Source organism: Epithele typhae, assembly GCF_022376455.1.
Source record: "Epithele typhae strain CBS 203.58 chromosome Unknown BXZ73scaffold_25, whole genome shotgun sequence".
Taxonomy (NCBI): Eukaryota; Fungi; Basidiomycota; class Agaricomycetes; order Polyporales; family Epitheliaceae; genus Epithele; species Epithele typhae.
In genome coordinates this window covers 34,764-57,612 of record NW_025954216.1, presented here as the reverse complement: position 1 = coordinate 57,612, position 22,849 = coordinate 34,764, and the positions used below count along the sequence as shown (strand labels likewise).

At 63.0% G+C, this 22,849-nt stretch overlaps 7 protein-coding genes across 7 annotated transcripts; 6 read left to right on the top strand and 1 right to left on the bottom strand.

The window, feature by feature from the left end:
- Positions 1 to 306: 306 nt before the first annotated feature.
- Positions 307 to 2,625, top strand: BXZ73DRAFT_77644 (uncharacterized protein; the record flags this gene model as incomplete). The annotated part of the gene is made up of 2 exons (XM_048022704.1): positions 307 to 978; positions 1,042 to 2,625. The coding sequence occupies 2 exons, from the start codon at positions 307 to 309 to the stop codon at positions 2,623 to 2,625; spliced, it is 2,256 nt and encodes a 751-aa protein (XP_047877682.1).
- Positions 2,626 to 3,076: 451 nt separating this feature from the next.
- Positions 3,077 to 4,143, top strand: BXZ73DRAFT_101531 (cyanamide hydratase; the record flags this gene model as incomplete). Its single annotated transcript, XM_048014939.1, has 6 exons — positions 3,077 to 3,115; positions 3,142 to 3,249; positions 3,320 to 3,627; positions 3,716 to 3,765; positions 3,818 to 3,830; positions 3,924 to 4,143. 6 exons carry the CDS (start codon positions 3,077 to 3,079, stop codon positions 4,141 to 4,143), a joined length of 738 nt encoding a protein of 245 aa, XP_047877681.1.
- Positions 4,144 to 4,616: 473 nt separating this feature from the next.
- On the top strand, positions 4,617 to 5,850 carry BXZ73DRAFT_47150 (uncharacterized protein; the record flags this gene model as incomplete). The annotated part of the gene is made up of 2 exons (XM_048019826.1): positions 4,617 to 4,670; positions 4,984 to 5,850. The coding sequence occupies 2 exons, from the start codon at positions 4,617 to 4,619 to the stop codon at positions 5,848 to 5,850; spliced, it is 921 nt and encodes a 306-aa protein (XP_047877680.1).
- A 1,665-nt stretch (positions 5,851 to 7,515) lies between these two features.
- Positions 7,516 to 8,894, top strand: BXZ73DRAFT_47237 (WD40 repeat-like protein; the record flags this gene model as incomplete). Its single annotated transcript, XM_048019844.1, has 3 exons — positions 7,516 to 7,647; positions 7,759 to 8,343; positions 8,415 to 8,894. 3 exons carry the CDS (start codon positions 7,516 to 7,518, stop codon positions 8,892 to 8,894), a joined length of 1,197 nt encoding a protein of 398 aa, XP_047877679.1.
- Positions 8,895 to 11,648: 2,754 nt separating this feature from the next.
- On the top strand, positions 11,649 to 13,815 carry BXZ73DRAFT_101528 (uncharacterized protein; the record flags this gene model as incomplete). Its single annotated transcript, XM_048014938.1, has 3 exons — positions 11,649 to 11,746; positions 11,798 to 11,893; positions 11,958 to 13,815. 3 exons carry the CDS (start codon positions 11,649 to 11,651, stop codon positions 13,813 to 13,815), a joined length of 2,052 nt encoding a protein of 683 aa, XP_047877678.1.
- A 1,477-nt stretch (positions 13,816 to 15,292) lies between these two features.
- BXZ73DRAFT_47168 (uncharacterized protein) lies at positions 15,293 to 17,021 on the top strand (the record flags this gene model as incomplete). The annotated part of the gene is made up of 10 exons (XM_048019831.1): positions 15,293 to 15,413; positions 15,677 to 15,729; positions 15,793 to 15,809; positions 15,908 to 15,977; positions 16,033 to 16,144; positions 16,196 to 16,361; positions 16,433 to 16,575; positions 16,640 to 16,706; positions 16,772 to 16,799; positions 16,899 to 17,021. Coding segments are annotated over 10 exons (900 nt in total), but the record flags the coding sequence as incomplete, so codon positions are not given.
- Positions 17,022 to 18,261: 1,240 nt separating this feature from the next.
- BXZ73DRAFT_47145 (phosphatidylethanolamine N-methyltransferase) lies at positions 18,262 to 22,148 on the bottom strand (the record flags this gene model as incomplete). Its single annotated transcript, XM_048019823.1, has 13 exons — positions 18,262 to 19,103; positions 19,157 to 19,371; positions 19,426 to 19,560; positions 19,615 to 19,681; positions 19,738 to 19,887; positions 19,941 to 20,224; positions 20,281 to 20,686; positions 20,745 to 20,858; positions 20,914 to 21,080; positions 21,133 to 21,213; positions 21,278 to 21,342; positions 21,406 to 21,749; positions 21,983 to 22,148. 13 exons carry the CDS (start codon positions 22,146 to 22,148, stop codon positions 18,262 to 18,264), a joined length of 3,036 nt encoding a protein of 1,011 aa, XP_047877676.1.
- Between the last annotated feature and the right edge of the window lie 701 nt (positions 22,149 to 22,849).

The window sequence follows — 22,849 nt, the reverse complement described above, 5'->3', positions numbered from 1 at the left end:
CAAGAGAGGACAAAGCGAGGCAGAATTCAAGCGACGCGTCGTGGCACGTGATCGTGGCTGGGCGGTCGCTGACGTGATGTTCTCGCGCTTTCCCGCGACGACGACCGCAGACGGCAATCCGCTCGCGCTTTCGACCCGGCCACAAGCATAGTCATCCCCGTCCCGATGAGTCAAACTGCAGCAGCGACGCGCGTCGGGCGACGCGTCCTCTTTGCTTTACAAGGATGGCCTATAAAGTGACGAGGACGGAATGCGGCCCCGGCCATCCCTCTCTTTCTCGACAACCACCACTCTCAACTGGCTCCCATGTTCGCCTTCACCCACATCCCCGCTGGCTACACGCACGGCCACCCCGGACGTCGTTACCGCGACTTCTCGGATGACAACTCTGAGTTCGATGAGCTCGCACAGCAGGCGGCGGAGCAGTACGCGGCTGCCCAGGCGCGCGTCCAGGAGATCCAACGCCAACGCCAGGCTCAAGCCGCGAGGGAGCAAGCCCACCGTCACTGTCGCCACCAGTATGGGTTCATGGCTCCCCGGCAGTTCGACTTCGAAGAGCCTCCTTCCTACTACCCTCCCCATCCCCACTTCGCACGAAGCGCCCCTGTGAGCGCACCAAGCCACACCCTCGAAGACCTCGTCTCGGCGGCTCTGCGCGACGAAGACCGCCAGCGCAAGTACCTCGCCCACCAACGCGCCGTCGAGCGCCAGCGTGCGATCGCCCTTCAACAGCAACTCGCCATTGAGCGCCAGCGTGCTCTCGCTGAACTCGCCGCTCGCCAGGAGGCTGCCCGTGCCCGCGAAGAGGCCGCTCGCGCCGCGCGCGTTCGTGAAGAGGGCGCTCGTGTCGCTCGAGCCCGAGTGGAGGCGCAGCGTCATCGCGAGCATCAAGCCATGCTCGCTATTCTTGCTCTCGCGCGCTATCTTCGCGCGGAGGGTGGGCACATCCCCTTCGCCACTCAAGTATCGGCGCCGAAGGTGTGTACACGCCACTCGGGGTTGCGCCCGCTTCCGTCGCTGATGCGTGTCCCCCTTGTTCAGCCCGAGGAAGCTGTCACTTCGCGGTCGCTCAACATCCCGGGGGTCCCCGTTGACCGCAAGGGGAAGGGCAAAGTCAACCACTTTGACGTCGATATCGACGTCGCACCGCTGGTCGCATCCAAGCCAGTCTCCTCCCATGAGACTCCAAAGACCGCGCCAAGGACGCTCAAGGAGGACCTCGAGGCCCGAATCCGCGCCGAAACGGATCCGGAGGTCCTGGAGTCCCTCGTCATTCTCTACTCCGACATCTTCGACAACGTCGCTGCTGCCCCTGCTCCTGTCGCGGGTCCGTCTGGTCTCAGTGCCGACGAGAAGCCAGCCTCGTCCACCCCAGAGTCCTCTCCTTCCACCCCGGTCCCAGAAGCCCTCACCGAGATCACTGCCGTCGAGGACGCCCTTCGCGCTCTGCAAGATGCCTTCTCCTTCCCTGATCACCTCGAATTCTCTCCCTCGCGCTCGCGCTCTCCTTCCCCCACTCCCTCGAACGCGGACGGGCTGTCGTACACGGCGCACAACAGCCCGGTGCGCGCGTACGAGCACGCGCTTATCGCGCTCCTCACCCGGCTCGACGCTGTGGAGAGCAACGGGGACGAGTCGGTGCGGGCGCGCCGGAAGGAGGTCGTGCGGGAGGTCGAGCGCGCGCTTGACGCGGTCGAGAAGCGCGTCGAGGCCGAGCGGGAGCGCAGCCGGAGTCGCGGGAGCTCGCGACGCGGCAGCGTGACTGGGTCGGAGGTCACTGTGCGCTCTGCCGTACCCGCGCCTGAGGTCATCCCTAAGGAAGATGCCTTTGCGGTGGAAGACTCTGCTACGGAAGTCGATGAGGAGGCTCCGAAGGGGGACGAGCTGGAGCGACGGGGCAGTCTGTCGGACTCCGCAGTCACCATTCGTCCTTCTGTTGTTCCCGCCGTCGCCCTGGAGGTCGTTGCCAAGGATGTTGAAGACCGTGTGGTGGTCCCAGAATCTTCATCTGGAGCACCGTCTCTTTTCTCCGAGTCGTCTGACTCCGGCCTCATATCCCATGCGGATGATGCGAGCACCCAGACGCCGGTCGTTGACTCAGTGGACGAACAAGAAGACCCTTCGACCTCGGTCCCAGATGTTCCCGTCGACGGTCAAGCTCTGGAGGATATCAGCACCTCAGAGGCTATAAAGGATGTCGAGCCCGACCACACCACTAGCACTTCTGAAGACGCACTGGACCCTTCCCTTGCCTCCTACAGCGTCGACCCTAGTCCTACCGCCACCACTGCTCCCGTCGAGGCCGCTCTCTCAACAAGGCTCCACGCTCTAGAACCCATCTCACGGGATGCGTCAGCCTCATCTCATCTCATCGATCCGACCGCCGGTTCCGAGAACACTACCAATCTCGAAGACGCTGCGGCGGCGTCGCCGTCTAGCACTCACACCGTCCTCTTCCTGCTATCGTCCACACCTATTGCGGATCCCGATGTGTCGAAGCGCCGACCCTCTGCGGGCTCGGACGAGCTGGAGATCATCGACAAGGACGAGCTCGAGGGTGGGGCCCATGTTGGAAGCGATTGGTCGGATCTCGAGTCGTCCGACTCCGATGGACCCGACCTGTGAGTCGGAGATCTTCACGTTCATCGGTCACTGTTTTGAAGTCTCTCATCTATCTCTGTGTACTGTACTTGTATATGTGTAACCGACGGAGTGTACATTGACTGTAGGATTCTAATTTCATGAAGTTGATAATAACTTTCGTATGTGCTATCGACGTGTGTACCGCGACCTTCCGCATCCTCGGCCAGCCCCTCTGTCTCCGAATGTGCAAGATGGGTCGTATTTGCTTTTCATTCTTCCGCAGGTGTCAGATGACACTAAATTAAGTTCACGGCGTTCGATTATTTTTTGCTCTGCGTCAGGCGAGACATCAGTGACATCATGACCGCGCTGTGGGCTGGGAGACAGAAGGCAGCGCGTGAACGCGCAATGGAGCATATAAAGGGGCGTGGATACTCTGCGAGACGCGACAGCCCTGCTCCCCACAATCGCTCGTTATCCCGCTGTGACCACGATGACGACAGAATGGGAGAAGTACGGATTCGCGCCGGTCGTGCGTGACCCCGACTGCTCTTCAAGAACCACCCCACCGCGTCCGGCCCGAACCCCAAGCAAGACCTCTTCATCGCGGACGACTTCCCGCTGCCGGACACGCCCCTCGTCAAGGAGGTCCTCGCGTTCGCCAAGGTCCGCCCGTCTCCTCTCCCGCTTCTCGCCTCCACACGTCCTACTGACCCCGATCTCCCGAACCCAACAGAAGGAGCTCGACGAGCAGACGTTCAACCACAGCAACCGCGTCTTCGTCTACGGCTCCGCGCTCGTCCGGACGCACTTCCCCGGGTGGGGGTACACCGAGTGCGCGAGCGCGGTGGAGACGTACGCGCTCTGCTGCCTGCTGCACGACATCGGGACCGCGGAGCGCTTCCTGGCGACGACGCACATGTCGTTCGAGTTCAAGGGCGCGATCGTCGCGCGCGACCTCATCCTGCAGCTGGGCGGGCCCGAGGCGGAGGCGGACAGCGTGTGCGACGCGATCATCCGGCACCAGGACATATTCGTGAAGGGGTGAGTGCGGCGTACTGGTGTGCGGAGGGGGGAGTACGTGCTGACGGGGAGTGCACTCCGCGTGCTCGCGCGCGGGTGCGGCTTGCAGAGGGAACATCACGATGGTGGGCCAGATCTTGCAGCTCGCGACGATCCTCGGTGCGTCTCTTTGCCCGCCGCTGACGATGGCACGCTGATGTGTCGCCTCTAGACAACGTTGGAATGTGAGTGCTTGCTCACTTCGAGGCGGGGGCGGGCCCCGAGCGGGCAGTTTGCAACCCAGGTACTCACTTGGGTCCCGGACCATCCCTCCACAGCCGCGCGAACCTCGTCCACCCCCGGCTGATCGAGACGACGACGGGCAAATTCCCGCGCAAGGGCTGGTCGGAGCACTTTGCGCGAGTGATCGAGAAGGAGCTCGGGCTGAAGCCGTGGTGCCACACGTCGACGTTCGAGGTCCCGGGCTGGGCGGCGGGCGTGCGGAGCAACTTTGCGACGGACGTGCGCGGCAACGACGTTATGCGGCCGTTCGACTGAGGCGAGCCGCCACGTTGTCGGCTGACCGCGCGAGGCGTGGTCCGCGGGCGATGTCGATGAGCGTTGAGATCGGAGGGGATGAAGGCTGTCAGTGTCGTGTACGATCAGGATGGGGGCACGCGAGTTCCACACGGAGACGGGGAGGTTGGACGGAGGCCGTGGTGTACATTCGCGTACTTGGAAAGAGAGGTCTTGAGCATCGCACAACGGATACAACAACGGAGTGTTATGACAGGAAACAAGAGGCGGCGGTCTCGGCCCTGGCGATCGGGCGGGGAGGAAAGCCCGTTCTGAGCCGGGTCACGCCTGGTCACGCGTCAGCCTGCCCAGGGCTGTTTGGCCGTGTTTTCCTCGCGACGGGTGACGCCCCGAACTTGACGCTGCCGCGCCAAGTGCTCGCTGCCCTCTCTTTTCTTCCACCGCCGTCCTCTCGACTCTCCCCCACGCTCATTGCGCCTTACGCTCCCTACACCATGAAGTCCGCCTTCGCCGCCACTCTCCTCGCCTCCGTCGCGCTTGTCCGCGCCGTGAGTCCCGTTTTATCTGATTGCGTCCATGGGATCGGTGCGGTGGACGGACGAGGGCACCGCAGCTGCTGCGCTTCGCGTCTGCTACACTGGGCACCAAGACTCCGCATATAGATCCTCCGAGGCTCTGTTTGCGGGGTAGCGGCGAAGCAGGATGGCTGGAAGAAGCCAGACGGCTTTGCAGGGTCTAGCTGGGCTGGTTCTGCAAAGTTGACCCAAAGTTATAACGTCCATTCACCGCCACCTTCCACCCTTGCCTACTCTTTGTGTCTCTAGTCGTCATCATGGCCCTCATACTCATCCATGTTTCCAGGCCTCTCTCTTCCCCACGGGCGTGAGCGACTCGTGCTCCCAGTTCTTCACCACCCTGGACAACGACAGCAGCCTCGCCACCTGCACATCGTCTCTTATTACCGCCACTGGTGCCTTCGCGCCCAGCACGAACAGTTCCGCAGCTGCCCCCACCGCCGATGATGTCAAGACCGCACTCTCCTCCGTGTGCTCGTCTTCCTCCAGCTGCTCCGACACCACCATCCGCACCACCCTCGCCAACTTCTATACCGCCTGCACGGCCGAGCTCACCTCGAGCCTGAATGCCGATGTCCTCCGCACCTACGACATCCTCTACTCCCTCACGCCGTTCAAGAACTCGGTTTGCGCCAAGGATGACAGCGGCAACTACTGCATCAGCAGCATCGCCTCCACCACCGGCAAGTCGGCGAGCGCCCTCACGAGCCTAACGAGCTCCGTCGTCCAGACCGTGTCCTCGTCCAAGGCCCGCCGGGCGGATGCCCAGGCCGTCGTTGCCGTCATCCCCAACCCGACCACCATCACGAGCAACAACGTCCTGTTCATGATGTTCGACCCCTCGATGGAGAAGGACAAGCTCTGCCAGTCGTGCGCCCGCACTGCGCTCACCAACTTCATCTCGTACGAGTCCAAGACTCCGTACGCGCCTGGCCTCGCCAACTCGGCCTTCATCTCTGGCCAGGCGAAGCTCTACCAGGCCGTCAACTCGACTTGCGGCGCGAGCTTCCTCTCCGGCTCCGTCGCTGCCGCCGCCGGTATCTCCAGCGGTATCCTCGGTGACGACAGCGGCGCGTCTGCGATGTTCGCTGAGAGCGGCGTCGTCGGCGTCCTTGCTGGTGCGCTCGCGCTCGCGTTTGGCGCCGCTTTCTGAGCGGGACGGTAGTGACGGGATGATGTGGCATATTCCGGTCCAGAGTCGCTCTGGAGCACGCTTTCACCCGGCGCATAGTTCGGTCCCCTGTCGTTATCCATAGTATACCCTACCCGCACCCTTACCCATACTGATGTGTCGTGTCCGTGAGTGTCGCGATAGAGGTCGTATCGTTGCGTCTTGTATGCAGCTAGCACTAGGACACGATCGCCCGGCATTGTTAATCGATGGGTCTTTTTGAGAGCTGCACCTCTAATTTATTGCTTGTTGACGGAGTCTGAGCTTGCTTGAAGTGGGACAATGGGGGCTTTGTAGTCGTGGGAGCCGACGTGGTCGGCCATCAATCTTTTGGGTCCCGCGAAGGTTCACGCCACGATCACCTGATCTGACGCTTTGGGCCCGGGCCTTTTGTCAGTCTGTCTCCTCGTCCTCGACCTGCCTCAACCTTTCGTCTCCTTCCCTCTCTTTCCGCCCACCATGCCCCAGCGGGCTCTCGAGATGGCCACGAGTCCGTTCCTGTGAGTGTCTTGTCGCTGTCTGGCACTGATCCGTCGACTGATCGGGTAACCAGCAAACGAACGCGATCCATCGAGTCTCTCTCTGGAGACCACGATGCGAAGAAGCTGCGACGAGAGTCGACGTTGCCCACCCTTGGCGGCAGCATCTCCGCTCGGGTGAGTCGACGAGACGACGCGTCGCCACCGTGGCTCGGGCGCCAGAGACCATCGTCCCAGTTTTTCATCGCACCGGCTATCGTTCAGCCACCACGGCGCACCCGCCCGCCCGCACGGGCCTCTCGAGGAGGCCCCGAGGGCCCCGAGCACCTCCGCGATCGCTCGCTGACGCGTCCTCGAGGCCGCTGGGGCCGTCGAGGGCGTGCGGGGCCCTGACCACCCTTCCGCCGGTGATTGGTGCGCCTGCGGATGTCGACGTGGGCGGTGGCGACGTGTAGCGCCCCGCGGGCCGCCAGTGCGCGTGGGTGCGCACCGTCCGCCGGAGGCGAACGGTGGGCTCGGTGCCCCACCGCGGACCCCACGGCGTCCCACAGTGGTCCAGCTGTGGTCGTTCGGCTGCCGTCAGGTGGTTGACGGTGGTCGGCGGGCCTCTGTGAACGACTGGCGGATGGACGAGTTGCGGGCACCCGGCGCGCTCCGCTGAGGTGGCGGCGTTCCTTAGGGGCGACGTCGACCGGAAATAAGTGTGCGAGTGCACGGTCGCGCGGGGGCGGAAATGAGGCCGGTATTTTGCTGGGGGCCGTGGTTTTTCATGCCGGGGCTTCGGGGCTTCTTGAGGTCTCACTGACTGCGCTGGCGCGGGTCATGTGCGGTGTCAGAAATATTATTTGGTGGCGAGTCTTGGGTCTATGTTCCAACCGTCTTGTCCTGTGGCTACCAATGCGCGGAAGTGCTGACATGGTTGTCATTCCAGTCATCACCGATGCGCCCTCTGAGGCGTACCTCGTCTCGTATTCTGCGATCTCAAGACGGCCCGATCGACCGCGAAATACTGGCCTCCGGCACTGGCTCCTACATTCGTCCCAACCTATCCCCTTCATCATCACTCACCAGTCCCGGCCGTACACTGTCTCGCGCGTCCTCAGTGGACAGTCAAACTTTCGAACGCATGCGCGGCAGTGCCCCTCCCCCAGCTGACGGCGAGCCCCGCATGCGCCGCCAGTCTGTCGGCCCCGACGGCACCCTCATCTTCCCCTCACACTCCGCTCGGCACACCCTCCGCGCGGTCAACTCGATCGACTACTCTGGCTCCGCGCCGAAGACGACGCTCGGGCAACTGAACGTCGCCTCCCGCGTCGTGGATCCCGCTCCCACCACCACCGTTCCTCCAACACCCACACGCCCCGGGATGCCCCCGCCGCCCGTGCTCCCCCAGCCCGCACCGGCGGCGGAGCCCGGCACGCCCCCGGTCGCGTGGAGCCACAGCAACGCGCTGGTGTTCGGGCGCGGGAACCGGGTGTTCTACAAGTCGATGAACGACACCGAGGGCGTGTCCTCGCAGCTCACGAAGCTCCCCGACCACCTCGGCGGGCTCCGGCTTGTGCAGGCCGCGGGCGCGGACCAGCCGCAGATCGTCGTGCTCGCGACGCACTCGGGCTCGCTCCAGCTCTGGGACCTCGCGACGAAGCGCGCGGCGATGCAGTGGCGGCTCGCGGCGAGCAAGACGCCGAGCGCGCTCGCGTGGAACGCGTCGCTGCTGAGCGTCGGGGACGCGCGCGGCGGGGTGCGCCACTACGACACGCGCGTCGGCGTCGGCGCGGGCGGGGGCGCGGCGAAGATGAAGGACGGCGCGATCCGGGTCACGCGCCACCAGGGGAGGATCACGGCGATGGCCTGGGGGCGGGACGGCGTGCACGTCGCGTGCGGGGACCAGAACGGGCTCGTGCTCGTGTGGGACATCCGGAAGCCGCGCGTGCCGCTCGAGCTCGGGGAGATGGTCCAGCGGAGGCGGAAGATGCAGCACTCGGGCGCGATCACGGTGAGCGCGCGTCCTCAGGCCCTCTGGGCTTCGACTCCGCGCGCGGGCGGCTGACGTGCGCGGTCGAACAGGCCCTGACGTGGTGCCCGTGGTACGGGAACTACCTGCTCTCTGGCGACACCGGGCCCGAGGGCACCGGCGTCCTCCGCTCCTGGGACTTCTCGAACGGGGACGAGATCCCGACGGCGACGCAGGAGAAGCCGAACCGGGTCGAGTTCGACGCGCCCGTGACCTCCATCCACTTCTCGCCGCACATCAACGAGATGGTGACGACGCACGGGGCGGCGGCGGCGCCCGCGGACGCGCCGCCGAGCCAGCAGCCGCTGCCCGGGTTCGCGACGAACAGCATCGTGGTGCACCAGTTCCCGGCGCTGCGGTGCGTGCGCAGCGTGCGCGTCGCGGACCACGCGCTCGCGGGGAGCGTGCTCAGCCCGAACGGGCACCGGATCGCGGTCGCGGTGCCGGAGGAGTGCCAGCTGAAGGTGTGGGAGGTGTGGGGGAAGCTCCGGGACTCGACCAAGCAGGCGTTCATGTCCTGCACGATCCGGTAGTCGTCGCCGCCGCGCGGTGCGGTGCGGGCAGGTGAGTCGCTCGTGCGTGGTGCGCTTGTGGATGCTGACAGGGGTCTGCGCGGGGTTTGGCAGAAGAGGCTCGCGGCGCGGCCGTTCCAACCGTTCCAGGACGGTGGCAGTGGACGGACTCAGATCTCAGACTCGGAAGGACACCTGCATCTGCCCCTCTCGTCGCACATCAGCTACAACTCACAAGTCATCACCAGCAAGCGTTCGGTTCATCACATACATGCCTCTCCTCATCCATCATCAATGTGCTTCGCTTACCTCCATCTGCTGTATAATCACCCCCTACCCACCCACATCTCCCAGATCGCCTGCGCGCAGACGCGCCGCCGCCTCGAGAGTCGGGGCGGCGGCTCGGGGCGTGCGAGGCTCGTGTATACAGATCCCAGCGTCCGTGTACGTTCAAAAGCTGTAGTCGTTTGTCTCGTCTGTCGATTACTCACCTGGTGTCATAGCGTTCGTACTTGTCCTATGTAGTGTTGTCGGCCCGGCAGTCGCCGGAGGCCTGTAGTGTTCAGTAGTGATTTTCGTACGCCATGTGCCAACCCGCTGCCCAATGATGGTATCATATTCTACTAGACGGCAAGAGCGGCGGAGGCCCGTTGAAGCTCGAGCTCGGCCATCAGAGGCCTGGTTGCCAGTTGGCCCCTTCTGGGGAGATTAGCGCGTCGGTAAGATCACCGCGGTTGCTCAGTCACGCTCAGCAACCAGGCATCACCTTCGTTGTAATACCTCGCTCATGTCTTTCAAAGCTGGAGAAGCCCCTCGATCATGAGTAGGCCGGCACCTGAGTGGACGTTTCTCAGTCGATTTGGAAATTACGATGCCTAAAATACGATGGTGCCAACGCAACTCACCGCGTTCCGGAGAGGCCTGGAGTTGCTTGCGTCGTCAACCTCATGTTATTACCATTCCAGCATCGGGGTCCGGAGTCGGGAGCACGCCGTACCGGGCTCAGGGCGGGGGAACAGGCCATCATCCAGGTGGGTACTCATGGTTTTGCCGTGTTGGTCGCGGGCCCCGTGCTGGCCAGTGGCCACTGACTGTCAGCAGCGCTTCATTGTGCCCTGCGCACTATGTATTTGAGGTTGTGGGTCCAGCCCGTGCTGACGATCGAACTCGGGCGCGACGGGGTCTCGGATGGCCTCTTCCGAGAGACTATACTGAACTCTGCCTATCACGCCGGGAATATCAAAGTTTCTGCTCGTCCGATATGTATGAGTAAACCTTACGAGAAATGTAGTGTTTTTGGCAACGTTCTGAGCCCTTCAGAATGATACATTTCGCGTGCATTGAAACTTTATGTACCTCGACCTATTCCCGAGTCCTCAAAATGAAACATTTCTGCGCCTGCGGAATGATTTCTCACACATAGAGTTCTGGCGGCCCGGGAACTCAAAGTTTCCCGATGTGCGAAATCATCTGCCAAATTTGACGTTTTTCTCATCATTTTGTCGGCCTCGCAACGATATATTTGGCATGGCGTTCCGGCGGTCCTGAAATGTTATGTTTTGGACCTGCGCGCCCGCTCATCGCCCGCTCATCGCCCGCGCGTCGCCCGCTCGTCGCCCACTCATCACCTCGCTCATCGTTGCGCGCAATAAGCAGGGCGCAGGGAAATAAGGGAGGTGGACAGCCTGCAGGCGACGAGCGGGCGACGCGCGGGCGACGCGCGGGCGACGCGCGGGCGATGAGCGGGCGCGCAGGTCCAAAACATAACATTTCAGGACCGCCGGAACGCCATGCCAAATATATCGTTGCGAGGCCGACAAAATGATGAGAAAAACGTCAAATTTGGCAGATGATTTCGCACATCGGGAAACTTTGAGTTCCCGGGCCGCCAGAACTCTATGTGTGAGAAATCATTCCGCAGGCGCAGAAATGTTTCATTTTGAGGACTCGGGAATAGGTCGAGGTACATAAAGTTTCAATGCACGCGAAATGTATCATTCTGAAGGGCTCAGAACGTTGCCAAAAACACTACATTTCTCGTAAGGTTTACTCATACATATCGGACGAGCAGAAACTTTGATATTCCCGGCGTGTATGTACAGCAGATCCCGCGCCTTCCCTCACAGACCGGCGTCCCCCGAAGACGAGAGCACCGCCTTGATCATAGAGCAGCTATCAACGTCGTAAAGCGGTGACGACGGACTGGTGGAATGATGTGCTCTGCGGTCGCGCAGGATAGATTGGCGACGGCGCATCTGGGATTGGGGGGTGATCCGCCCCGGGCCAGTCCACCATCGACCCCCCGGGCTGGTGATGGGGGCAGGCGCGCGGGCCTCATGAGGAGGAGGGCGGGGCTCGCTTGTTCCGCGCACCTTTGACGAGGTCGTCCATCGTCTGGCTCCGGAGGCCTCAGGCTGGCTTTCCCCTCGTTCCCTTCTTCGCTGCTCCTGGTGAGCCTCCTATACGCCTCTCGGGCTGGTCTCGGACTCGTCTCGCACGGTCCCCGGTCTCCTGCGTTCTTGCGCCCACAGCGCGGCGTGGCCACGGTGGAGTGCTCCAAGGACAGGTCCAGGTTCGAAACCGCGTTCCCGTCGCTCGTGAGCGAATAGCTTTCCCTTCCTTCGTCCCCCCCTTTGCTTTTCTCCCTTTCCTCTCGGCCGTCGGGCGGTCGGGCAGTCGCTTTTCCTTCTTCTCTTCGCAGGCTCTCCGGTTCCAGACGCCCTCTTGGACCTTTCGTTCATCCGTTCCCTTCCTTCTATCGACTGCCGCGACCTCATGTCCGACACTACCGACCTTCCTTTCGACACGACCCAAACCGACACGACCCCTAATGACACACCCCAGACGGACTCTGGCACGGACACGACCTCTACGTGAGTGCTACGATCATTGTCTTGCGAAACGCGCGTTGAAGTCCCACAAAGCCCTGTCTCCCTGGCGAGCACACTGCCCGCATCCACCCAGAGCACGCTCCCGGACAGGACATCGAGCACCAACGTCGGTTTCGGAGGGAACAACAGGTACGTCTCGCCCCCCGCCCCCCTTCGCGCGTGAGCGTGCACTGACGTCCGGCACGCGCGCCAGCAGCGAGTCCTACCGGAAGGCGATCATCATCGCGTCCGGGGTCAGCGGCGCGGTCGGGCTCATCCTCATCGTCGTCGTCTTCCTCCTCGTCTACCGCCGGAAGACGCGCGGGCGGACGCCCGCCCCGCGCGTGACGCCGTTCTCGCAGGCCGCGCCGAAGCCCACCACCCCGCTCCCGCCCCCAACCGCGTCGCACGCGCGCAAGGACAGCGACGCGACCTGGGTCGGGGCCAAGATCTCGACGGCGTCGTTCGACGAGAGCAAGCTCGAGGCGGGCACGCGCACGAGCGACGCGCACAGCCTCGACTCGCAGGCGACGCTCGCCGACGGCTGGCAGCACGCGCGCAGCCGGTCCAAGCCCGGCGCGTTCCCGACCCCGACGCACACGCCGAAGCCGTCGATGGAGCGCCTCCGCGTCGCGGAGCTCGCGCTCGTGCCCGAGGACCCGTTCGAGGCCGCGCGGGTGAACGTCGCCGCGCGCGCGCGCCCGTCGTTCGAGCAGTCGGAGCCCGCGGTCGCCGCCGCGCCCATCTTGCGCCCGCGCAAGGGCTCCGCGCAGCTCACGCGGATCGACTCGACGTCGACGTTCAAGAGCAACATCATCATCGAGCAGGACGGCGAGTCGCCCGTCCCCGTCGCCGCCCCCGCGCCGACCCCACCCACCCCCGCGTACGCCAACACCGCGCGGGAGTCCCCCGGCTCGCCGAACCTCGAGATCCCGCTGGTGACGCCGATGCTGCCGCCGGCGGAGTGGCAGACGGCGATGGCGATGAGCGCGCCGCCGCTGCCCGGGTTCGCGAAGCGGGACTCGATGGCGTCGCTCTCCCGCCAGTCCTCCCGCGCGTCCTCGATCAACGTCCGGCAGGAGGAAGAGCTCGTGAGCCCGCGGACGGCGAAGCGCACCGGCGCGTTCAGCGCTGGGGCGCGCAAGCGGCGCTCCAAGGCGGACTCGATCGACCCCTTCCGCAAGTCGAGCGCGTCCGTCCTCCGCCGCCGTGGCCGCGAGAGCGCCGCCGCCGTTGGGGGCCTCCTCCGCCGCAAGTCGTCCCGCCCCGCGCGCTCCGAGTCCCGCGCCCCGCTACCGCCGCCGACGCCGACGACCCCCGGCGGGCAGCGCAAGTCCCCCCGCGTCGACGCCGTGCGCGCTGCGCGCGTCCGCGCGGAGGGCCGCCGCTCCGGCGCGCCGCGGTCCACCCCGCCCACGCCGACGACGCCCGCGGGCCCGCGCCCGCGCCCGAACAGCACCGCGTCCACGGTGCCACGCACCCCGCGCACGGCGATCCCCATGGGCCTCCCCCGCACCCCGCGCGACGTCGCCCCGCGCCGCGCGTCGCGCGCCTCCAGCGCGTACTCGGAGCCGACCACCCCAGGCCCGCGCACCGCGCCGCTCCCCGTCCCGCCCATGCCCGTCCCCGTCCCCGTCCTCCCCCTCGCGCCGCCGCCGCCGCCGCCCAAGACCCCGCGCGGGTCACGGCCGCTGCCGACGCCGACACCCCGCTCCGCTGGGGCCGTCGAGCCGCGCACCCCGCGCACGCCCGGGGGCCGCGCGCGGCAGACCCGCGCCCCGCTCCCGCGCACGCCGACGTCGGGCGACATGTACTGGGCCGAGGGGCTCGAGGCGGAGATGCCGCCCCCGCCGCCGTCGTCCTCGTCCTTGTCCGCGCGCCCGCTCCCGAGCGCGCCGGTCTCCGCGCGGCAGTTCTCGCCGTCGGACCCGATGGAGGACGAGGTGCTGTCGGTGGTGCCGCCGGTGCCGCGGCCGCCGCCCAGCGCGCCGCTGTCGACGAGGTCGAGGTCTAGGTCTCGGGCGGACCGCAGCGCGCGGGAGCTCTCGCGGACGGCCTCCGGGCGGCTTTGAGTCGACGTTCTCTCGCGGTGGTTCTGGTGGTCTCGGTGTACGATCAGCTGTAGGAATACGTGCCTCCCCCCTGTTGTGCTCTTGGTTCTCGCTCTGTGTTTGCTCTCTCCCCTTCCCCTCCCCCCCTCCCCCTCCTCCTCGAGTCGAGTCCCTCTGGCGCTGTGGACGCTTGCCTGCGAGGACTGGTTCCGGCCGGGCTGGCCTCGCGGGCTGGTTCCGGTGGCTACGATGTACGCATTCTGTCCGTGCCTACAGAGGCTTATGTATCGTCGAGCGCTGCCTTTAAAATATACCCACATGCATGCCGTTGACCGCTCGAGGACGAGCAGAACTTGAGATTCGACGTTCGGAGGACATGCCACGACTGCAGGTCTGTACCGTTCAATTATCAAGGGAGCTCGAATATGCGCATGAAATCGCATGGGAACTGGACCCTGTTAATATTCTGACTACCCTGCTGTCCATGGTACCCACGCCCGATTCCAGGCACGAGTTCGCGGATGCGTCGCAGAGGCCGATTGCGATAGCTTTGTAGTTGCTCCTGAGGTCCGTCCGTGGTCCTTGCTATCGTGACTCGTGCCTGGGAGACGAACGCAGCGTGCGCGATCCACGAAGCAAAAAAGAGGAGGCCAGCGCGTCGCATGATCGGCATTCGCGGCTCTTCCCGCAGAACGCGAACGCATTGCCCATGCTACAAGTATGTCATTGTCTCGGGTAAATACAAGCGTTCGCAAACAACAAGAGGCGCACGGATGGAACGTCGTCGAAGGAGACCGGAAGTCGCTGTGCGCCTAGGCCGAGAGAGAGAAGACAATACACGGACGGAGATGCAGGTCCGCGCGAACCGAAACGTCGTTGCAATTGGACGATCTACGCGACATACACATGAGCCCGAGTAATGTGAAAGGGATGTAAGGCACCTCGTAAGGTCGTCTCCTCGTGGAAACGCGAAGGAAGGCCGAAATAGTACCTGGTCGATATCCCCTTTATTAGCAATTCTGCCCCCACGCGATAGAAACAGTCGTGTGGGGGATGAATGACAAGGGTGTTCAGAAACGAGAGCGGCAAGATGATATTGACATGGCAAGTAAGTTGATTGGAATTGCACGGGAGAGAGAACAGAACAAGCAGCCAACAGAGGTCCACACAGCAAATTTATGACGCGCACTTGAGGGCAGGCGAGGAACGCGCGCGCCGAGCGAGCCGCTGCAATTGTCGCCTCTCACGACCGCCCACGACGAGCCCTCCCCGAGCCACGATGCGTCGGAACATCTGCGCTCGGCCCATGCTGTGGTCTTCTCCGGGCACAATAGCCAGCGGCGCGCGGCCCCGGACGCTCCCTCGCCCGACTCCCGCGCTGTCTTCTCGTCTATAACCAGTGCGCTCGTCTATCACCGCTCCGAACTCTCCTCACCGCAGTCTGTGTATCCGCTCCCCATTCCCTCCCCGCCCTCCCCGCTTCGTCTCTCTCCCCGCGATGGACTGGCGCGCTTCCCCCGCCAACCTCACCAGCGCGGCCGACTTCTGGGCCCTCTGGCAAGCGGAGCACGATGCGTTCGCCGCAGTCGCGCAAACCCAGGACGCGGCGCGGAGCGGAGGTGCGTACTTCGTCCGCCTGTGATTCGCGTGCATCACCCCATCCTCCCCTGGCACCCCTCCCCGCATCTGCACCGTTGCGCCTTCTGCGGCCACGGTGCGAGTTCTTCCCATGCCGTCCTGCGGCTCGTTCTGCCATCGCCATCTCGCCTCGGTTCTCGGATGGTCACCACCATCGCGCTTCGGGTCGCACGGGGGGATTGGACATTTGCGCGCACTATGTCGCGGGGACGCGGACGGTATGCTCACGCTCGTTCTTCCCCAGTTGCCGCTCTCGCATTGCTCGCATGGGACATTGTCACGACGATGGACGACGAGGTACGTGGATCCCTAAACAGTCAAGCATCGCGCGCTCAACTGTCCTACCTTTCCCCTTGACAGGTTTCTCTGATATGGCCGTGAGTGTTCGCTTGGACAGCTTCGGGCACGCGTCCACGGTCTCGCGCCGGTAGCTTTACCATCGACGATGCGTCTAACTCCATTTCGAATTTGACAGATCGGCGTGGACGGTGCCCAAGGTTCTGTACCTATTCGTGCGCTACTATTCATTGATCGCTTTGAGGTGTGTACGTCCGCTCTTCGCCCAGCCGGTCGTCGCCAATGATGCTTGCCTTGCTCCAGCCTACACATCGTGGGATGGAAGGAGTGGTCCCCTGCGTCCCTTGGCTCATCTTCGAGATCATGTCCGCGTCCGCCATCGAGGCTGTGGTCCAGGTCATCATGATCCTCCGTAGTACGTCCCCGGCTGTCTGCGCCAGTGTCTGACTGACCTCTTGTCTCGCAGCACACGCGATCTACATGGGCTCCCCGAAAGCCCTGCGGGCCATGGTTGTTGGCTTCGTCGTCGAGATCGTTCTGATGACTATCAGCTTCGGGCTGAGCATTCCTCACTTCGTCGGCGGATTCTACTGCAAGGCGGCGGACCTGCCGGTGATGATGGTGCTCTACAGGTATGCTTCCTTGTCTCGCACGCCGTTCCATCGCTGTCATCTTGACTCGAACCTCTCTCGCTCGCACGCAGCACGGCCTCGATCGTGTACGAGACGTTCCTCCTTGGGATGATGCTCCTCGGGGTTCTGCGGGGCGAGAAGGACGGGTACGCGAGCGCGACGCTGCTCGACGTCCTCGTGCGCGATGGTACCATCACATTTGTGGGGATATTCAGTCAGTACTTGTCTCTCGTCTCGTTGTTTTCCTTATAGTCCACAAGCTCACCGCTTGGGTGCAGTGGTTATGCTGCTCAACACCGTCCTCTTCACCCTTGCGCCCACAACACTCGTCACCCTCGGGATTCCGTGAGTGGCTCTCTGCGGTCGCCGCCGCCATCTTTACTTGGATCTAACCAAGTTCCCGGACCTAGATGGGTGCTCTCGATCCTCGGGGTCGCTGTGAGTTCGCTCCCCTGTCACTCTGCCGCACACACTCCCCATCTCCCCCTCCCCGCCTTCCGTCCTCTGCTCACGCCCGCTCCACCCGTCTGTCACCAGGGCCCCCGGCTGATCCTCAACCTCCGCGTGCACAACCACGGCATCTCCAGCGCCCGCGCCTCCGTCACCAGCGCCGCCTTCGCCCTCCCCAAGGGCCTCTACTCCGCGCTCGCCCTCGACGACGACCCCGCGCTCCCCACCACCGCCCCGCCAGCCCGCCCGCGCCGCCCGCGCCGCCCGCTCTCCCCGTCTTCGTCGTGCTCCCGCTCGTCGTCCGACTCTTCCTTCGCCGACGAGGAGCCCGCGCCACAGCGCCCCCGGGGAACCGCCTCGCGCCGGCCCCGCCAGAACAGCAGCAGCACCCCGACGGCGACGCCCGTGAGCGCCGCGAGCGGCCGCAGCTTCGCGCTCTCGCTCCCACTCCAGCCGCAGCCCCAACATCCCGGGACTGGGACTGGGACTGGGGCTGGGGCTGGGGCTGGGGCTGGGGCGGGGACGGGCAAGGGCAAGGGCAAGGCGCGGCGGACGAGCACGAACGCGAGCACGGGAAGCCCGTCGTCGTCGGGCCCGACCCCGACCCGGCGGACGACGCTCTCGTCGCTCTCGTCGAGCCTCCGGCGCGTGTCGCTGCCGTACCCGCTCCCGCTCCTAGCCCCGGCCCGGCACGCGCGCGAGCGCGAGCGCGGGCGCGACGAGGAGGAGGGGATGGCGATGCTCCGGGAGGTGTCGTCGCCCGAGGACACGGTCTCGCCCGCGTTCTCGTCGCCGATGACGCCCGAGATCAAGGTGCCGCCGTGATGTGTGCGCGATATGGGTCGAGATTTGGCTTGGGCTTGGGGCGAGAAGGAACGAGTGCGCTCGCTGTGCACGTACCCTCCACACTGCTATATCTTATTCGTTATTCGCCCTCGAGGACGGCATTGCTTCGCTTTGTACATGCTTCATGCTTTGGGACGTTCACCCGCGTCCGTGACTGGGCAGAGACGATTTGAACTTGTGTACATGTATATAGTCGTGCGACCCGTGTAACATTAGTACGTGCGGACGTGTACGGTACCCGGCAGCGACTGGTAGCTACATGTGGTGTGGAACGGAGGAGAATATAATACATGCGTCTAAACAGAGAGCAGAGCCCGACTGAGGCGGACTGGGTCTAGGTATACGAACATGTGTAGCCGGCAACAGCCCAGGCCGATGCGGAAGCGCACAGGCAAAGCGAGAAGGAAAACAAGACAGAATCGGGGTAGGAGTGTGCGCGTAAGGTATCGTGTTCGTGAAGTCGTGACCCAATGCGTGAAAAAGAAAACATGAGATGGAAAGATGACAGCAGACCAGAGCCTTCAATGAACCCATAACACCGTCCTCCCATCCGGTGGGAGGTTTCCCCCCAAACCCCAACCCAAATCGGCGGGCAGCGCGACTCTCACTCGGTGAGCAGCTCCTTCGCGACGAGCACCCGGTTCGCAAGCGCGCTGATGTTCGCGTCCGCGAGGACGACATCGGGCGTGAGCTCGACGTCAAACGCCTGCTCGATCGCGAGCGAGATCCGCTTCGCCTGCCGCTCGCTCCAGAACCGGAAATCGTCCGAGTCCCGGCCGTCCTCCGCATCCGCATCCGCCTCGACCGCTGCCGCTCCTTCCGCTCTTACGAGAGGCTTGCAGGACTGCGGGACGAGCGAGGGGTCGTTATCGAGGCAGAGGGGCACAATGTGCATCAGGCTCTGGCGGACGCCGTCAAAGGTGAGCTCTGTGGGCTTGTCCACGACGACTTCGAGCGGGCCGTCGACGCCCATGACGTTGTACTTGCCGTCGTGGTGGTACCGGACTTCGTACCGGCCCGTCTTCCAGGGGAGGACGCCTGCGCGGAAGACGATCTCGCCCTCCTCTGCGGCCTCGTCGCCGGACGCGGTGCATGCGGGGCGGTGGAGCTCGCGCGGGATGTCTCCGTCCCACTCGTCGTCGTGCACGGGCACCCACATTCCGAGCGAGGACGTGCGGGTGACAAGTGCGGACGGGTTCGCGCCGACGCGGTAGAGCCCTACCCAATCCTTGCGCGAGTGGTGGAGGGGTGCGCGCCAGCGAACGCGGATCGGCTCGCCGAGGTGGAAGCGGAGGGAGCCCGCGGCGGAGGGGACAATCGAGATGTTGTACTTGTTCGCGTCGTAGGAGGAGAGGTCGTGGGCGACGCGGCGGATGATGAGGCGCTCGCGGGACTGCTGGAGGAGGACCTTGGTGTCTTGCATGACCCCAGAGATCTTGGGACGAGCTGAGATGAAGTGTGAGGGTCTGCAACATCGGCAGAGCGAGGAGTTGGCTCACATTTCGCAAGGAAGTCCTCCACGGCTTCGGCAGTTTCCTCGTAGACCTTGTCGAAGGTTCCCTTGACCTCACGAGCGACACGGCGGATCTCAGGGGCATGCTTGCCAGCACGGGACTCGAGGACCTTGACGTTCTTCTCGGCAACCTTCTTGAGGACCTTGACGAAACCGGCATCGCTACGGATGGAGTCGCCATAGAGTTTGCGCATATGTGGGCTAGAGCAGTCGAGTCAGTACTTCAAGAAGATAGATATGCAACATGACACCTACTTCTCGACCTTGGCGAGGAACCACCACTGGAACAGATGACGGAGAACGGCGTTGGCAAAAATGAGCTTGCTACCAGTGATCAACGCGAGCCCAAAGAAGGTCGCGCCGCTGATGAGCTCAGGGTTGTTGAGGTAGCTGCGACAACCATCGTCAGTTCAAAGGGCCTTCAGAACAACAAGAGGCACGCACCGGTAGATGCCAGTGTACTCGAGATGCGAAGGGAAGTCTTCGATGAAGAAGTCTCCAAAGAACCAACCTAGCCGTACACACTCAGAAACTGCTCATGTTGAAGAGCGTTCGAGTTGGACCTACCGAAGTAGCCAAGGACCTCGTAGGACTCCAGGCTCGACCAGACATGGAGTCCGATCATGAGAGCGCCGAGGGTGTGGCGGAGAAGCTCGTCACCAACGGTCCACTGTTGCGGGAGCGTGTATGTCTTCCACGCGAGGCACGCGACAGAAACTACAGAATTTTCAGTCTCTGATGCATTATGAGAGGTCCTAGCATGCACTCACCATACATCAAGCACATGCTCGTGTTGTACACCTGCTTCCAGTTTTGGAAAACTTCATGGACTGCTGCCTGTCCATGGTCGTTCTGGGGGTAATGGTAGTGCTTGAGGTAGTGCCGGACGAGGAACTTGTTTTGTGACTGCGCGCGGAGGACGAGCCCGAGTCCGACGCAGTGGAACGCGCACCAAAAGAGCGTGTGCACGAAGTGCACCGTCAGCGACTCCGTCGGGAGCATAGTCAGTGCTACCGCATAACCAAGCACAACGATGAGTGAGAAGTCCGATGCGCTGCGGACTCCATGTTAAGATTGAAAGTAATAAGGACAAGAACCGTCCAAGCGCACCGGAGAGGATCAAGATTGCGCAGCAAAAGCGTGTCCTTGTGGAAGTACTGGTGGAAAAGGTCGTGCTGGGACACCGCTTTGCGACCCTTCTGCGAGTGCCTATCCTCGGATGGGAGCGTGACCAGTTGCGAACGGGGGCTCGTGCGCTTGTGCTGACGCGGTGCGGGCTGCTCATCGAGATCAAGCTCCGTCTCAGCGTCCGTCTCTGTCGCAAGCGCATCAGACTCCGTGGCCGTCTCGCCCTCCGTGGCCGCCGGGGTCGTCGTTGTAGATGCAAGGGAGGAGGTGGATGCGTGCCTGCTGTGTGCCGTTTCGGAACCGTCCGAGGATGAAATGCGGCCTCCGCGAGGTAAGACGGGGGACCTGGCCGCAAGTGGTTTGCGCTGGCCGTAGGTGCGCTCAATGTCTGTCAAAATAGTGAGTCAGCGATGACTACAATGGCACTGAGTGAAAGGAGCGCTTACGCGGGTTTTCGAAGAAGACCAGGAAGCCGAACTGAGCGGCATGAGCGGCAAGGCTGACAAAGAGGAGAGCGTAGCTTCCGACGATGAGGGAAAGTCCATAGTAGCCGGCATATCCTGGCACCACAGTCAGCATGCGTCCCATTCCATATGCCAGTGGGAGGCTCCTCACCAACAGAGTACATGGGATGTGGGGCCAGCTCAAACACGCCGTCGAAGACGAGCGCACCGCGCTGGAAGAAGACGTCACCCCAGTACCAGCCGTAGTCCTTGACGACGTCGTGCGCCTCAGTCTTGACCCAGAGGTTGAACGCGATGAGCGCAAAGCCCCCGATCCACCTGGATAGTTTTTAGGCTTTAATCGTAATTGCAAAGGCGGAGGGGCGCCCACCTCATGATGTGAAGCGTGCCTGACAGGCCTTCCGGAACCCGGAAGCACGAGAAGGCAAACATACAGTAGGCCAGGAAATCACTGTGACGGGGTGCGACAGTCAGCAGGCGGCAGAGAAAGGAACGGGGCGGGAGAAGGGACGGACTTAAGGAGGATGATGTCCACGAGCTGGCGGAAGAGCAGCCATGTGTTGTACTCTAAAGGCAATTCCTAGACACCGCGGTAGATAAGCTCATTTGTGGTCGTGTGACAGCACAAAATTCAGCCACCCACATCGAACGAGTAGTCTCCGCCCATCTTGCCTGCGAGCTGGTTCTTGATCCACCGCCGGACCTCGGGGAGGCGTTCCCCATCAAGCCAGCCGAGGCGTTGGACCTCGCGGACGATCCACTTGCGCTTGCTCTGCTTCGTGAGGACCCATCCGAGGCCGACATCGTACGCGGCGCGCCAGAACGCAAAGTAGAAGAGGAAGAAGATGCGGGATGCGGATCGCGATAGCGTGTAGAACAGGAAGATCTGCGTGCCGAGCAGGGCGAGGTTGAAGAGGTCGATGTGTGACTTCGGGTACCCGGGATGGAAGAGCGTCAGGACGTCGTGGGTCGTCGGGACGCGGAAGACTGTGGTGCACAAAGGCCATGGTTAGTCAGTTTGGAATTGCTCGACACTTGGGCAGTCGCACGCGCGCTGCACAGTCCAGGTCACCAGTGCGTCATGACGCCCGTACCCTTCCCTTTTCAGCGCGCGTCGCGCCGAACGCTCCCAATTAGACACCACGAAGGTTTGAGAGTAGCCAGATGTTGCGTTGGCTCCATATATGCGCATGCGACCACCCGGAAGTGATGCCACGTACCTTCGCCACCTGGCGTTTTCCCCCAGACGACCTCGTCGTGTTTCGCCATATCGTCCTTGCTGTCTGCGGGAACCGTAACGGTGCTGGGAGGGGTCTTGTGCTCACTGCGCCGTTGTCGGAGGGCGGACGGGGCGTCCGCGAGGGACGCAGACGTGGCTGAAGACATGGTGGGAGGAGGCAGGACGCACAAAAACGTAACAGCTCAGGCTAGTGCGACAACAGGACGCTGGGGTCCGACCGGCACGTGTTTAACATCCTCATCATCCCCAAAACCAGGGACGACGGACGGCGTTTCCGAATTTTTCGGGCGACCCGTCCTGCTCTCTTTATGGGATGTGTGGCACACGTCCCGCCCATCGCGTGACGTCGATATCGATGTGCGCAGCGATAGCGACGACTATGCACGTTGGAGTCGACGACGAGGGGAAGAGAGGCGAATATCCCATCTCGCGCGGTCAGCTTGCGGTGAGCGAGCGAGCGCACGGTGGCGGAGTACTATCAAGTGCGAAACTTCGCCCAAGCGAAAATGACTTTCTCGACAGGGCACTACGGTATACATTTGTCTTGTGCACAGGCTGCCTAATCCCAACACGGCGAGTAACTATAGTACGCGAAAAATCTTGGAAACCCACGCGATTAATGAAAGGACGATAAATATTTGCGTGCGTGCAAACGTGTACGGTGCATGAACGGGGTACGGCAGACGAATAGATTAGGGGTGCGTGGTATGTTTATGGGTGGCATGGTATGAGCACTGTGAGTCAGGGTAGACGGGGTGGTTCAAGATGGCGAATGTCGTGACGGGTAGGAAGAAGAAGAAGAGGTACGGGGTTGTCTAGACGCGGTGAAAAGAGGGATGTAAAACAG